We start from the raw sequence: 16,604 nt of genomic DNA, 5'->3' as shown, positions 1-16,604 counted from the left end.
TCTACAGGCGTATACTGCCAAGGCAGGGTTGAGTCTATAATATTCGTATTTAGATCAATGTTATTTATAGATGAAAACGCTAGTCTGTGAATACAGATCAATTTGAATCACACATGCCATCTGATATTCCAGATAATTAAGAGTTCCATTTGGTTTTGTGTTTCTGTTTCAAATTAATTTTCTAACTATTATAAATATACAACACTGAGAACTTTGTGATATGCTATGCAGTACTTTGACATGACAAATCTTCTTTTCAAGTCTTTTCCTCTCGGTCGGTCTAGTTGTACTTTTCCGACATATGCCCTGAAAGGATAACGATATGTTCTGAGCAAACCTTATGAAAATTCGATCAACATGTATCGAATTATTTGGTAGAATCCAACGGTTCATCTTATAATAATAATAATAATAATAATAATAATAATAATAATAATAATAATAATAATAATGATGATGATGATGATAATAATAATAATAATAATAATAATAATAATAATGACAAAGGAAATAAAAAGCAGAAGAAAAATGGAAACAAATACTGGCACTCTAACGGCAACAGCGCAGTACAAACATCTAATGGACTGAATGTACAGTATAAACAGTTGTCAGTATAGTAAATCCGTGCAAATCGTATGTATTGTATTACAGTAACAGTGACTATGCCAGTCAGTGTAGTAAATCCGTGCAAATCGTATGTATTGTATTACAGTAACAGTGACTATGCCAGTCAGTGTAGTAAATCCGTGCAAATCGTATGTATTGTATTACAGTAACAGTGACTATGCCAGTCAGTGTAGTAAATCCGTGCAAATCGTATGTATTTTATTACAGTAACAGTGACTATGCCAGTCAGTGTAGTAAATCCGTGCAAATCGTATGTATTTTATTACAGTAACAGTGACTATGCCAGTCAGTGTAGTAAATCCGTGCAAATCGTATGTATTGTATTACAGTAACAGTGACTATGCCAGTCAGTGTAGTAAATCCGTGCAAATCGTATGTATTTTATTACAGTAACAGTGACTATGCCAGTCAGTGTAGTAAATCCGTGCAAATCGTATGTATTTTATTACAGTAACAGTGACTATGCCAGTCAGTGTAGTAAATCCGTGCAAATCGTATGTATTGTATTACAGTAACAGTGACTATGCCAGTCAGTGTAGTAAATCCGTGCAAATCGTATGTATTGTATTACAGTAACAGTGACTATGCCAGTCAGTGTAGTAAATCCGTGCAAATCGTATGTATTGTATTACAGTAACAGTGACTATGCCAGTCAGTGTAGTAAATCCGTGCAAATCGTATGTATTGTATTACAGTAACAGTGACTATGCCAGTCAGTGTAGTAAATCCGTGCAAATCGTATGTATTGTATTACAGTAACAGTGACTATGCCAGTCAGTGTAGTAAATCCGTGCAAATCGTATGTATTGTATTACAGTAACAGTGACTATGCCAGTCAGTGTAGGAAAATTTTTAGGACCCTATTGGATTTTATGTAAAGTCTCATCGACTAGGACAGTGTAGGAAATTCAGTACAAATCTAATGGACTGTATGTACAGTGTCATTGACTGGGTCAGTGTAGGAAATTCAGTACAAATCTCTGAGATTGTATGTACAGTGTCATTGACTGGGTCAGTGTAGGAAATTCAGTACAAATCTAATGGGTTGTATGTACAGTGTCATTGACTGGGTCAGTGTAGGAAACTCAGTACAAATCTAATGGATTGTATGTACAGTGTCATTGACTGGGTCAGTGTAGGAAATTCAGTACAAATCTAATGGGTTGTATGTACAGTGTCATTGACTGGGTCAGTGTAGGAAATTCAGTACAAATCTCTGAGATTGTATGTACAGTGTCGTTGACTGGGTCAGTGTAGGAAATTCAGTACAGATCTCTGAGATTGTATGTACAGTGTCATTGACTGGGTCAGTGTAGGAAATTCAGTACAAATCTCTGAGATTGTATGTAAAGTGTCATTGACTGGGTCAGTGTAGGAAATTCAGTACAAATCTGATGGGTTGTATGTACAGTGTCACTGACTGGGTCAGTGTAGGAAATTCAGTACAAATCTAATGGATTGTATGTACAGTGTCATTGACTGGGTCAGTGTAGGAAATTCAGTACAAATCTCTGAGATTGTATGTACAGTGTCATTGACTGGGTCAGTGTAGGAAATTCAGTACAAATCTAGGAGATTGTATGTACAGTGTCATTGACTGGGTCGATGTAGGAAATTCAGTACAAATCTAAGAGATTGTATGTACAGTGTCATTGACTGGGTCAGTGTACGAAATTCAGTACAAATCTAATGGATTGTATGTACAGTGCCATTGACTGGGTCGGTGTAGGAAATTCAGTACAAATCAAAGAGATTGTGTGTACAGTGTCACTGACTGGGTCAGTGTAGGAAATTCAGTACAAATCTCTGAGATTGTATGTACAGTGTCATTGACTGGGTCAGTGTAGGAAATTCAGTACAAATCTAGGAGATTGTATGTACAGTGTCATTGACTGGGTCGGTGTACGAAATTCAGTACAAATCTAAGAGATTGTATGTACAGTGTCATTGACTGGGTCGATGTATGAAATTCAGTACAAATCTAAGAGATTGTATGTACAGTGTCATTGACTGGGTCAGTGTACGAAATTCAGTACAAATCTAATGGATTGTATGTACAGTGCCATTGACTGGGTCGGTTTAGGAAATTCAGTACAAATCTAAGAGATTGTGTGTACAGTGTCACTGACTGGGTCAGTGTAGGAAATTCAGTACAAATCTAATGGGTTGTATGTAGTGTCATTAACTGGGTCAGTGTAGGAAAATCAGTACAAATCTAATGGATTGTACGCACAGTGTCATTGACTGGGTCAGTGTAGGAAACTCAGTACACATCTAATGGGTTGTATGTACACTGGGTCAGTGTAGGAAAATCAGTACATCTAATGGGTTGTATGTACAGTGTCATTGACTGGGCCAGTGTAGGAAATTCAGTACAAATCTAATGGATTGTACGCACAGTGTCATTGACTGGGTCAGTGTACAAAACTCAGTACACGTCTAATGGTTTGTATGTACAGTGTCATTGACTGGGTCAGTGTAGGAAAATCAGTACACATATAATGGTTTGCATGTACAGAGTGATTGTCTGGGTCAGTGTAGGATAATCAGTACACATCTGATGGGTTGTGTGTACACTGGGTCAGTGTAGGAAAATCAGTACATCTAATGGGTTGTATGTACAGTGTCACTGACTGGGTCAGTGTAGGAAATTCAGTACAAATCTAATGGATTGTACGCACAGTGTCATTGACTGGGTCAGTGTACGAAACTCAGTACACATCTGATGGATTGTATGTACAGTGTCATTGTCTGGGTCAGTGTAGGAAAATCAGTACACATCTGGTGGGTTATATGTACATTGGGTCAGTGTAGGAAAATCAGTACACATCTAATGGTTTGTATGTACATTGTCATTGACTGGGTCAGTGTAGCAAAATCAGTACACATATAATGGTTTGTATGTACAGTGTCATTGACTGGGTCAGTGTAGGAAAATCAGTACACATCTGCGTGATAAAGAGTGGTTGAAAGAGCCCTCACGGATGTATATGCCACCGGGGTTTCTGTCTCACTGCATGATAAATAGTAGTTTCCTTGTCTGTGGCTTATATTTTCGTGCGATAATGTCCTTGTGCGAGTGTGTGAATATCATCGGTGGAGTAATGCTTATAATCAAAGAGACAGAGCGTCATTTTTGTAGATAAGTATGGTGAATATGTGATGTCGTTGTGATCAGAAAGTTCTAATGGAATAGTAGCGTAGACGTCCTTGTAGTGACTGTCTGTAGTAATCAAAAGTGGCGATGTGACCAACGACAGGTTGTTTAACGCCTTCGGCTTTTTTCCTGATGGTATCATAATTGAGTGTATGGCATTATATTTTGGACCTAAATCATATTAATTATGTGATGTGCATCCCACAAGTTTCATCATTGATCTTTCCAAGTTCCATTTTATTATCTTTGCAGTGGAATGGAATTGTTTCAAGATGATCGCTAAGATCAAAGAGAACTCGATGTTGATACAGATCCGCGTAGATGTCGTCGGTGTGAATTTCATTGGTGCGTAAGTCGGTATCGGTCATGGGCATTGTCGTTTGATGAAGTCATAATGAAATGCGAGCATGAGCATTTTGGAGAGCTCAAGAAAGGCCGAGACAACGTAGATGGGGTTGTCTAGCTTGATATGTGTTTTCTGGATCCGATCTTAACGAATTCTTCGTCAAAGTTTTTTATACTTACGAAGACATTGTTGGCAAGCTTATCCCGTTTTTTTTTTTTTCTGAAGACGCTATTGTTATGAGTTTGAAGAAATATTTAGCGAAGTCCGTAATGGCTTTGGCTCTTTATTTCGTGTTGAAGTCGAAGTAGTTTTTCATCCATGGAGATCGTTTAAAATTGAGAGAACGATGAATTTTGTCAAGATCGAGTCCATGTTGGTCAGCTTGTTAGAAAAGTTGATAATGTATCTTGTAGCGTGTTTTGTGGTTGAGATTGGGTACTATTTTTTCACCTGGTGTCTTCGAGTCCGAACTGGCTTTTTCGCTCACGTTTTTGTTAAGAAAGCATAGAGCTGGTTCGAGGATTGGTTCAGCGCTGACGTGATAATCGTTATGAGCATCGTAAAGATGAGAGGGATAAAGAAATAGCCATCATCGTATCCCTCTTGTCATTCCTCGAGGAACTGTTCTCCAATGATCCAGTGAAAATATCTTAAGTGGAGGGTTTGTGACATGGCCCAACCATAGCGATTATTAATATTGAGGCACGTGGATGGTTTGATAGGATCGTAGATTTTCATGTATTTATTGTTGGCGACGGCATATTTTTACTGATGAAGATTACACCGCGAATGATTCGGTCGGTGAACATGAACATGTCCGGATTGGTAAAGAGTTCAATTTGAGCTTGACTCATCTTGAGCAGGGCATCCCAGGAGAGGCCAGAAGTGGAGAAATACAAGAGTGGATCCAGTTGATAATGATCGAAGCACGTACATCTGAAATTTCGAAGACATCCATGAGCAGGAGTACATCTGTTTTCAAGTACACGATGTGAAAATCTCCTTGAGTTTGACAATCGAAGTCGTTCCATATCTTGTCTGCATATTGGTATTCCTCATTGGTGATGTCGGAGAGATGTAAGTGAGAATAGAAAGCGTAAATGTGTGGTAACGAGGTTTCGTAAAATCTCGACCACGCATCAATGTATTCGTAGGGATAAACTCATTTTCACTGGAGTAAATATGCATTGGGTCCAAATTCTTTTTCTAGGTGTATGAACTAAGGACAGGTTTCAGCGAGTTCTTACCCAGACTATTTTGGTGATCACGAGGGCCATGGTGAAGTCTATGTTGAGATAGAATGCATTTACGATGGCATCATCGAGATCCTTTTACCTTTCCACGATGACATAACTGAGATATCGGTAGCGATCTAATGCGTTGTCCACGCTGGGGTTTACCTCATGGTTGACATCAACCATGCTTTGTAATAAGTCATTGAAAGACAAAGTCTCAGGAAGCAGAGTTTCCTATATTTAAGAATAAGATAATTTTAAGATCTTGTTATGAGTTTCTTCATTCATACATCTCATGCAGTACTGCTTGCTCCAATCCTCATCGTGAATGATTTTTCACGATGTTATTTCTAGTTAACTCCGTAAGTCGCTCTCGCGTGAGGAAAACCTGCTTGCGTGCTGATCCCTATGTTTTTGTCAGCGGCAGTTCAAGCGTCACAGGAACGTCATTTCGAATCCCCTTCGCGATGGCTCCATGGAACGATTCTGGATTGTGCAAAATCACATCGGTGACGATGACCTCGTCATCCCCGGCTGTATAGCTACTCTATTTTCTGTACACAATCCGTGACATACTTTTAATCGTAGACTTTTTCGAATCGGCTCAGCGATGTTAGCCCGCACTGGTTTCTTACTATGTCTACGATGAGGTTGTCAACGGTTCTCATCTCGCGAATCAGCAACTCCATGTCAAAGGGAGCCCCAAGCAAATATGATCGAATCGTATTGAGCATTATCTGATAGGACAGCATAGTCTGATTGGCGCTATTTGTTTTGGTCTCCAGTCGTAGCGGGTTTTGTTTCATCATCCTTTGGGAAGCCAAGCCTGCTCAAGACTACATCAGTACCATCGGATTGGCCATCGCGCCTGTGGAGCTCAATCCGGTGGCAGTCATCGAGAGCGGAGTCACAGAGATGAACCTCAGTATGCGTTTGTATTGTCGGTACGCGTGCTCGTATACGTAGCTGTTCAATTGTAATAGCGATAACACGATTCTAGCTCCACCGACATATTCTCGTCGATGTGATTGTAGTCGATAATGGGATTAATTCTACGTCTAATGAACTCTTGTTGGAAACATAAAATCTCTGTCAGTGGAAGCCCAATTATTTCAGTACTTCTATACTTTCTCAATCATTTATCTTACCAGAAGTTCCTGAGATGCCTCTTAGATCCCACTGAGAAATTGAATTGTTCACTCGAAGTCTTCCACCGTTGAAATCACGATCGGTGTGTAAGGTCCTGCAGCTTCTCTATCAATCCACTTAGAAGGGTCAGTAGTTCCAAAATAGTAAACCATCGTCGATCTCGTGTTTAGCCATGGTACTCACTCCGACTCATCTATGATTCTGCGACGTTGTTCCAGACGCAGGTGCCTCATCAAAATCTGCTAACGAGAACCTGTCCTGTTGGAGCTGGTAAACCATACATAATTTTTCATCCCATGTAAATACTTTCTGTCATTTCTCCTCCAGTCAAGGACAATTTAGTCTTTGCCAGTCTATTGACTTGCAACCATCATGCGGGGTCTGTATCCAAGTGTAGGTACATTATATCGTCGAAAGTGACGATGCTGTGACCGTTCATGTTGAGATTATTCTTTATGGAATCTCCGGCGTGGTTGACCGTTATATGAAGCTCATCGTTACTCGCAGAAGAGCGGCTGCATGAATCGATAAGCATACCAAAGGAGGTGTAAGACATGGTTTGCAGGCAAGATCGACTCACGTGAGTCATTCACTGAGTGAATTATATAGCAAATGAACACCACTAAAATAGACACAAAGGCGAAAACGAAAGCGCATAAACATCAAAGTTTGATGCCTGATTGCCATAACATGATCGTGGGTTCGACTGGTCATGGTAAAACGAATATCATAATGAACATGCTCCTGAAAGACATTTTGAAGTAAGATCGAGTAATCGATTACAGGTTTAATCCACACCAGGACAAATACAAAACGCTGCAGGAATTCGGAAGCAAAGTTTCGAGTTTTTGTTGGATGAGACGTTTTAACAGTAGCAGATCCAGAAGTGATCCAATCCATAGAAGAAGTGGATTCGGACGAATATAAATCATGTTTTCGTTGTCGGGAACAAGGGATGCAAAAGCCTCTATCTCACTCAGTTGTACTACGACGTGCCTAAATACATTGGACGGAACACGGGATGCGTTGTGGTGTTTTCAGGACTCGACAACCGAGACATCAACGCGATCGCGAGAGACCATTGCAGCGTTATCACCGCCAAAGAATTCAAAAACTGCTATGATACGGAGAAGGCGTCCTCCAAACACGATTCAAACCCGGAACGCTATCGAAAAGGCTTTGACGAATTTTACCTTCTTGATTCATATACCATGTGGTTTGAAAAGGTCACCTGTCGTTGCCAGCGTGAGGATGTCCTCTTAAAGTTTATCGAGCAACGGGCAACATTGCTTCAGCGTGATCTCAAAGACAAAGTGGGCCAACAGACGTTTCGACGCAAGGTGGCAGAAGAATTGTTCCAACCACTCCTGACAAAGACTGGCAAGGCCAAAACGATGAACGATGTCAAACAAGATCAGTTGCTGCCCAAACTCAAGTCGAATCAACAGCATAAGCAACGATTGCCGGGTGAGTTAACTCCACCATCTCCAGAAAGTGACATCTCCGAGATGAAAAAACCATCGGAAGCTGAACAAAAAGGAGAAGCTTAGAAGGCTGAACTGAAAAAAGACGAAAAAAAAAAAGAAACAGCGGCATAACACACGAAGATGGAAGAGGAAAAGAAAGTAACATTAGCTGTTCTCGAATCGCTCAAAAAAGGGGTAGAAAGAATTCAGCAGGAAAAATAAAAACTTCAGAAGGAATTTTCGGAAGAGGAGATAGCCAGAAAACATGAGAAGGCTAAGACCTGACAGGCTATGAGTGAACTGACGTTTATCACCGGTTATCAGTGTCATTCTTCTTTAAATAAAGAATGGCAGGAACAGTTTGTACGAAACACACTTCCAGAAAGCATGTGATGTTAGGATCGTCTGCTGAGGATAATTACCATAAAGCGATAGTTGCACGTGGACTGATAATTAACGTCAAGTGAGTGTATGGACCTTGGATTAAAACGAAAAAGGATACCTGATCCAGCTGTTTGAGGAGTCAAAAGAGTACGATAATGTGATGGGAGAGGAACTCAAAATCAGAGAAAAAGTCTATCTCTCGGGAAACAGACCCATGTTTTTCATGACAGATCCAACCTTTACGATGCCCGTTATAAAGCAATCTGAAACACCAGCATAATTATGGTCTGCTCGGCTGAAAGAACAATCAGATGCAGAGTTAGAAGCAACTACTTCAGAGACTTTTCAGTCTTCACTTAAAGAAGCTGGAAAATTTATTGAAAAGAAACTTGCTAAAGAAAATGAGGGAATCAACGGTCCTTATGTTGAGGGAGCAGGTCGTGAGGAGTCGAGAAGGAAACTGGAGAAAGAGGGGGCGATGTCAGAGCATAAGAATAAAGAGGACCGCTACTACCACAATCCAAATTACTCATCACTTCTAAACAAGTGTGGAATGTCGGTATGTACATCGATAACGAAATGGTGGAGATCTTCAACCATCTTCCGGACCAAACGTTGTTCAGATCGGATCAGTATCGGATTCTGTACGAGGACGTGATATAGAAAACATGGCTTTTTTCAACATGGCTCTAGATTATCTCCCGGTGCCGTTCGATTCTCGCTCAGTCATTTCCACGGTGAGGTATTATCCCACGCTGGAATTAGATCAGCAGTCGTCGTATGAGATCGCTTTGATTTCTGCCAAAATATGAGTCATCTTCCTTAAAACCACTGCGAACTAATTCAGTTTTCGTCCTGGGTCTCCGCTCTGCGACAAACGATCACGATCTCGCCTTGCGGGTACAACATGACTGACATCGCCACTAAAATCTCCATGATGATTACCGATAACGGACACACCTCTGCGAACAACAAAATAGAACCGAATAACTCCAGGCTGCGCACTAGGATCACGCTATCGGGAGATTATCGTGTATGATTTGACATTCCTAAATCAATCGGATCCATCCTCGGTTTTAACGCAGGTACTGTCTTAGATCGAAATGGAGTACGCGAAGGAGATCTTCCCGTCAATATCACCTATGTGAACAACCTCCTCATCAACTACTCAGTTATTGTTATCCATGGTCTGTTCAGCCTTCAACGGAATTTATTCCACGTTGATTAACGTAGCTCGCTATCGCAAATTCATCCTAATCCTTTCATTTACTATCCCATCCTGAACATGTACACGATCTCGGTAATCACCATGTAGCTCACCAATCAGTCTGGAAACTTTTCTGAAAATAACTACGAAAGAATAATCTTTTATTTGCACGTGGTTAGAAAATCATCGAAACATGTTCACAGATAAAATAAGCAGCTATGAGACGATCACGAGTACAACGTGGGTGGATTGTTATCCACGCTGTTCTCCTCGGGTCGAGCAGTTCTTCCACGCATATATCTAAGATTCTTTTTTGCGTACGTTATTAACTCCATGGCACGCTTTAACCGATCTCTGGACTCCTCCTCACTTAATTCCAGTACTGGACTTTTGCAAAGCTCACTCAATCACAATCGGTCTGCACTCCATAACACGAAAGAGTCATCTTCGTTATATTATAAGCACACCTAAAAAGTGAGCCAGAAACCCATAGTATACAGACAGGGAAAACCCTAAATCACGCAGTGAGTCACCATACAGGTCCAAAACACACCTATGTTTTCTGCGCTGGAGTCACCACACACCCCCAAAGAAAGCAGTTAGCCAGAAACCCCATAACCTAAGTAGTATAGAGATCCATGGGGAATCTCTCGAACGCTCTTAATCCCTGTGATAAAAGTGAGCCCGAAACCAATCCCCATATCGTTATACTACTGATGTCTTCTCGCAGTAACAGACTTTGTCACAGTCAGTTCTCTCTCAATTACAGCCTGATGGTGGAGAAGTGTTTCAGCCACATCTTCTTCTAATGTAGCAGCATTTTTCAGGATAATGCCAGGGATGTAAGTGAGGTCGTCATTTGGATAAGTAGTCCACATAAAATGGTTATATAAAAAGGATCAAGCAACAACACTAGATCAGTTTCCAGCATGGAAACTATCATAAAACGAGTCAACTTCGAACTGGTGAATTTTGTAAAACATTGCGATCAATTAGTGACCACTCCCGCCGTCGTCACGATAAAGGTCTTTGACGTTAACGTAGTGAATATCCACAGCAAGAATACTCTCCTGAGGCTTGTATATTTATCCACCTTGTGTTGCCAAAGAAGATGATGATGCATAATTTACAATATGGCGATATCAAACCACTATACGGTTCTGCCGCCAAACTGTTATTTACCAACACAGTTTGTGCTACGAAATAGGACCGAAGATTAACTGGGCTAATTTCTCTGATTATCCCTTTGTACAACATATCGAGCAGAAAGTTAGTCGGTAAGTTCTAGGATCTAATGTGCACCTCCTGTCCCGTAGCTGAGATTGTCAGTCTGCACAACAAGATGTACTCGCTCAAACTCGAGGGCGGAGAAATAAAAAAGGGAACAAAGGGCATCGAGGCAAATTTAGTCAGGAAAGTGTCACGTATGACAACGTTTTTCATGCTTTTCGCGGAATTGATATGTTTTCTATGATGAACATGATTCGGTCTGATCACTATACGATCTATACTTATATATTAAACAAATTTGACACATCACGCTATGATGACAAAAAAATATGTCCTTGACTATGGTACAAGCACTTTATATAATGGGACTCAATTCCCCTGGGTCCAGATGTATTTGATGAATTCTGGCTGTTTTAGAATATCATGGAAATAAGACGTCATTGGTTTTGTAAGTCAGTGGTAATGTAAAACGCTGTTTTTGAGCGAAGACACTATTTCTGTTTTTAAAATCATTTGTTGATCCAACACTCTGGTGATCCTAGTCCAGCTAGACTCCTATGGGATCTGTTCGAACAGAGAGAGTTTCGCTTAAAGAATAAATATTTCCCTTCAGAACGGTCTTTAACATTATCATATTTTAGTATCAATGCCTGGGTCAGTGTAGGAAATTTAGTTTAAATATTATGGTTTCTATATACTAAGCGACTGGGTGAGCTAGTTTATGAAAATCAGTCCAATTCATATAGACTGTCTGTAATGTAACAGTTACTGGGACAGTGTAGGAAATCAGTTCAGATCTAATGGATCGTATCAGTGACTTTGTACAAATCGAATGAATTGTATATGCATTATTAGTGAATGTATCAGTCAATGTAAGACAATATACATGTAAGATAGCAGCAGAGGGGGGGAACAGACCGAAACTAAAATAGTACTGAATAGACAAAAACAGTTTCGGTTTACTTATTTCGACGATAAACCTTTCCATGTAGACCATAGAATAAAAAAAAAATATCCCTGAACGTCGAATAATTTCTCTCGGAGAGACTCTTCGACGACCCGGGAAATGCAATAACATCCGCGCGCTGACGTTCTTGGTTTACTTCAATAAATCTGAAACTATTCCCCCGCGGGTCGTCATTGACACGGTCGGTCGGTCCAGCCCCCCCCCCCCCTCTGCTGCTCTACGAAATGAGTTTCCGAGCGCGTTAACGCGCCAAGAAAACATTTTTATGTTAACCATACAGTGTATCAAGTCCGATACGGTATCTTGTTCTGGGATCGTGTAAATTTATTGTCACAAATCCATGCGGGGAAATTAAATCGTGGACAAATAAATAATGGCAAATATTGGAGAAGCATTCACAACTAGATTGGCACGACAACGACTAGCCGCGATTAAAAAATTTATTCCTGTCCGTGATTCCGTCAGAGAAAAATTAAAAGCAAGACAAGAAGCGCAGGTTGAGTTTGCAACATCTGCGGAGGAATTATTTAAGCCTATTACAGCAGCTACTGGTGAAATTAAAACTGCAATTGTAGGAAAACCTGATCCTGCTGACCCTACCAAAACAAAACGAGGGTTACTTCAAGCAATAGAAGAACTTAAACAGCAACAGGCAGATGAAGGTGCTGTAGTTGATCCAGGTGCCGCCGGAGTAGTGACAGTTGCTAAGGAAACATTTATTAATAAATTTACCGAAGATGGTATTACTGAGATAAAAAATATTCCGCTTACTAACGTGGATGAACTTAAGGAGTTTTCTGCTTGGATTGTCTTAAATTATCCTAACCGGCAAAATTTTCTAAACCCAGGAGCTGCCTCGGGTATAACCCTGAATGATTGGAGGGATTATGTTTACAAAGTAAACAGGGGTATTCCTCGAATATCTAGCACTGATGATACCTATAATTTTATAAAAACTGGCGTAATTGGGGTTAATAAGGAACTAAGAGACCGACGAATGAAGACAAAGGAAAGGGAAAGGCAGGCAAAAATACAGGAAATGGAAATGAAAGGGCAGGAAAGGGAGGAAGAAAAGAAGAAAAAAATACAGGAAAAGGAAATGAAAAAACAGTCGAGACTACAGGAGAAGAAACCACCAGCTCTAAAAATAGACCCCGTAATGATACCGCCTGATCCAGTGCCTGAATTTTTATCGCGTGAACAAATGGGGGCTCCCGATGATGATGATACCACTCCTGTTTCGTCCATCCCCCCAAATATATCAGAAAAAAGAAAAAAATTAGAGGGGGAACTAGCCAATTTAAATATTATATTAAGAGAATTAAACGATGAAATAGAAGAACAAAAAACATTGAAGGGTACTTCTGCTAAAATGGTTTTATCAGATAAAATAGCTCAGAAAAATGATGTAATTTCTGATATTAAAAGGGTACAAAAGGAAATAAGGAAAATAGGAAAAGGTTACACTGGTCGCGGATATAACAACCACATCTGTCCTGATAATATCGTCAATGACGTATCACGGTTAGAAGTTCTCATAGGAGGAAGACGCGCCGGAAACAACTCTCCGGAAATTATAAATGAAGCCGCAAATATCTGTCAGAGACTATTTCAGCGTGGCATCATGGATATCGGCGTTTACCGGGGACTCATTGATGAACTCGCGGATGGTTACCACAGCGACTAGCAAATTTAGTTAGAGAAACAATAATTAAATAAAATGATCGTGCACAATTCTCAACCCGGACACGCTCGTGTGTTACAAGTCCGCGTAGTAAACTCGCGATTACCAGTCTACAGAGCAACCTACGGAGATGGTCTCGGTGATACAATTACTGGTTTGTTTTCAAGAATAGCCCCTAAGGCATTACCGATTGCAAAACAATTGTCGATGAAAGCTATTGATGTTATCAAGGATAAAGCCCTTGGATCTGTTGGTGATCTCGCCGGGAAAGCATTCGCGTCAATCAAGGACAGACTGTCACGGTTAATTCGCAGATCAAAAAAACCACCACCGGTGAAACTGGCCAGTACTGAACTTATGCCCGCGGACGTCAGTAAAGTAATAAATCAGGCTGCCAATCAAAAACTCGCGGAATTAATAACCCAAACACCCGAACAAATAAATACAAGTTTGATATCAGGAAGCGGACTTCGTTTTAGACTGCGATGATTTTATATAAAAATGTTCAAACGCGTATCTGATCCAGCATTTGATATGGAAGCACCAATACTAAAAGATGAGTCAGTGCGTGATTATCAGTATTATTCTTACGAAGCAAGAAATCCCGATCAGCGAGGACGAATTGAATTACAAGTTCAGGACACAAGTAGATATTTCTTGCCCGCTGAAGCATTTCTTGAGGTCACGGGGCAAATTGTAACAAATGTTGACGCTAATACACCATACGGAGCTGATTTCCGAGTTGGTCTTGTCAACAATGGTATCATGGCGCTGTTCAGAAGTGCCTCATACAGCATTGACGGGAAAGAAATTGAAACGATTCAGGATAATGTCGACGTTGCTACAACAATCGTGGGATTAGCGAGATACTCAGATGATTACACTAGATCGGCTGGTCCGACTGTGATGTTTGCTAAGGATAATTCTAATCATCCCGACCACAGATCTAGCATTATGAGACGGCCAAGAAACTTTGCCGATAACGCTGATGCTGATGTGTGGCCGGTAGCTCATCCCAACCCTGAGTACAATCTTGGTTTTGCTACGCGTAAATTAATGTTATCAGGCGCAAATAGACAATTCTCATGCGCAATTCCACTGTCTCACATCTTTGGGTTCTGCAGAAATGTCAGAAAGGTTATTTACGGAGCCAAACATTCGGTTATACTCGTACGAAAAGGTGACGACAACGACGCTGTTTGGCGAGAAGGTGCTGATCCTGCTGCTAACCAGGGTAAAGTAATATTACTCAAACTTGCGTTGTGGATGCCAGTAATGTCTCCATCACTCGCTGAAGAGCAACGATTACTCTCTTTCATGGACCAAGGCGGCAAATCACTGATATCATGGCTGACAACAACAACAGATTCTATTCAAGGTGCCGGTATTGGACAGTTTACGTGGCATATCTCATCACAGCAGGGTGTGTCAGCGCCGCGACACATTTTCATAGCACTCCAGAGTAACGCACGAGTAAATAGTCAAATACATTCGCATATGATATTTGATAAACTCGCTGTCTCTGGGGTTTCGCTGCGGATAAACGGGCATCAAGAACCATCCGAGGATATATTAATAGATTATGAACGAAATCAGGTAGCGCGTGCGTATCATCGTCTGATGTCATTTATGGGTCGCGATCAGAATGTCGACACTGGTCTGCAAATATCACAACTGGATTTTACAACGCTGTATCCGATTTATTACTTTTCGCTGGAACATCTTGATCTAACCAAACAATCTGTCGTTGATATACACTTCCGGGCTAACGTTGGTGAGTTTCCCGTTGGTGGTTTTAGAGCTGTCGCGGTTATACTCTCCGATAAAGCAATGCTGCTTGAAGGTGTTGGCGGACGAATGAGAGTTATTGACGCTCCCGTAGAAAACATGTAACAATTAGATTAGTTTCTGAAATATAATGTCATACAGTCATGTTAATGTCACCTTGACTTCCGGTCAAACGAAGAAATTGCAATCGAAGAACGCAAGCACATGCGGGACATCAATAACACTAAAACGAGATCAACTTGGTAGTGGTCCAAACAAATTGTCATTGACGGCCACTCAGATTAAACATTTTAATAAGGCACTAACAGCAAAAACCGGTGTCCGACTTGATTTCTCTGCTGCAGCTATCAAGGACATGACTAAAACCGGTGGAATATTTCCCCTCATCCCAATACTAGCTGCTGCAATTCCAGGATTACTTGGCGCAGCGGCAAAAGCTGCAGCGTTAGGTGCAGTTGGAACCGCAGCTGGAATGGCACTAAAGAAGGCAACGGGAAAAGGATACAAGAAAAAAAAGGGGAGATCCACTCGCGGATCAGGTCTAAGACTACCAGGAACTCCACCATCATGGTATCCAAAAAAATTCTAACGCCGTTGAGCAATTTTGATTTACTCGATGCTGTTAAAAAATTGCGTATAAAACATTTCAGAGGAGTATTTATGCGAGATCAATTACCGACGCGGCCGAATAATCCAGAAACTGGCATTATCAATCTCGACAACAAAGATGGTCCGGGAACTCACTGGGTTGCTTACGCGATCGATCCACGTGGAATTATCTATTTCGATTCGTACGGTTTAGCACCGCCAGTTGAGTTTCTCAGGTATGTCCGCGGAGTGCCTCGCACTCTCAACAGCAGATTTTATAATGTTCCAGTGTGGCAGTCGACGTTACCAACACAAACATTAATTGATCCGCCCATTTGTGGAAACGAGGTTTTAAATGTTCTTGATGCAATCTCAAGAAATCCAGCAACGTCTCCGCATCGAGTAGTGTATGAATATACCGCATCGAGAAACGCTAGCGTTTCCAATGCTTAGCATTTCTGGAAGTCCAAAGGATTTCTCACGCATTTGAAAAACAGCAATAAGAATAATGGTGGATATTTACGGAAGACCTTTCACAAGAAAAGTCAAACCTGGCACAGATGCTGATCTCTCAAAATATGCGACCCGAGATGAAGTCGATAATCTTTTGAATATAGCTGGAGTTGACCCAGATGAAGTTGCTATTTTCCAAGACAAGCAAGGAAAACTAAGAACGAGCAACATTAAGTTCAATGACATAATTCGCAGAGTTCTTGGAGCTACCAAGGATAACTTCGCCGCATTTAGTGATGGCGGCCGGATCAAGGACTCGAACA

At 40.9% G+C, this 16,604-nt stretch overlaps 1 protein-coding gene across 1 annotated transcript in view; it reads right to left on the bottom strand.

The window, feature by feature from the left end:
- LOC149792876 (NADPH oxidase 5-like) overlaps positions 1-16,604 on the bottom strand; it is a 49,600-nt gene that overhangs the window by 7,690 nt on the left and 25,306 nt on the right. Inside the window, exons 10-11 of the mRNA XM_089968918.1 lie at positions 5,531-5,599; positions 235-306 (exon numbers count right to left, since the gene is read on the bottom strand). Coding sequence (XP_089825044.1) covers positions 235-306; positions 5,531-5,599 — 141 coding nt within the window. The remainder of the gene's footprint in view (positions 1-234; positions 307-5,530; positions 5,600-16,604) is intronic.

This window comes from Sinohyriopsis cumingii, chromosome 8, assembly GCF_028554795.1.
Source record: "Sinohyriopsis cumingii isolate HCF-2022 chromosome 8, ASM2855479v2, whole genome shotgun sequence".
Taxonomy (NCBI): Eukaryota; Metazoa; Mollusca; class Bivalvia; order Unionida; family Unionidae; genus Sinohyriopsis; species Sinohyriopsis cumingii.
The sequence above is the reverse complement of the archived record's forward strand: the minus strand, read 5'-3'. Positions and strand labels throughout refer to the sequence as shown.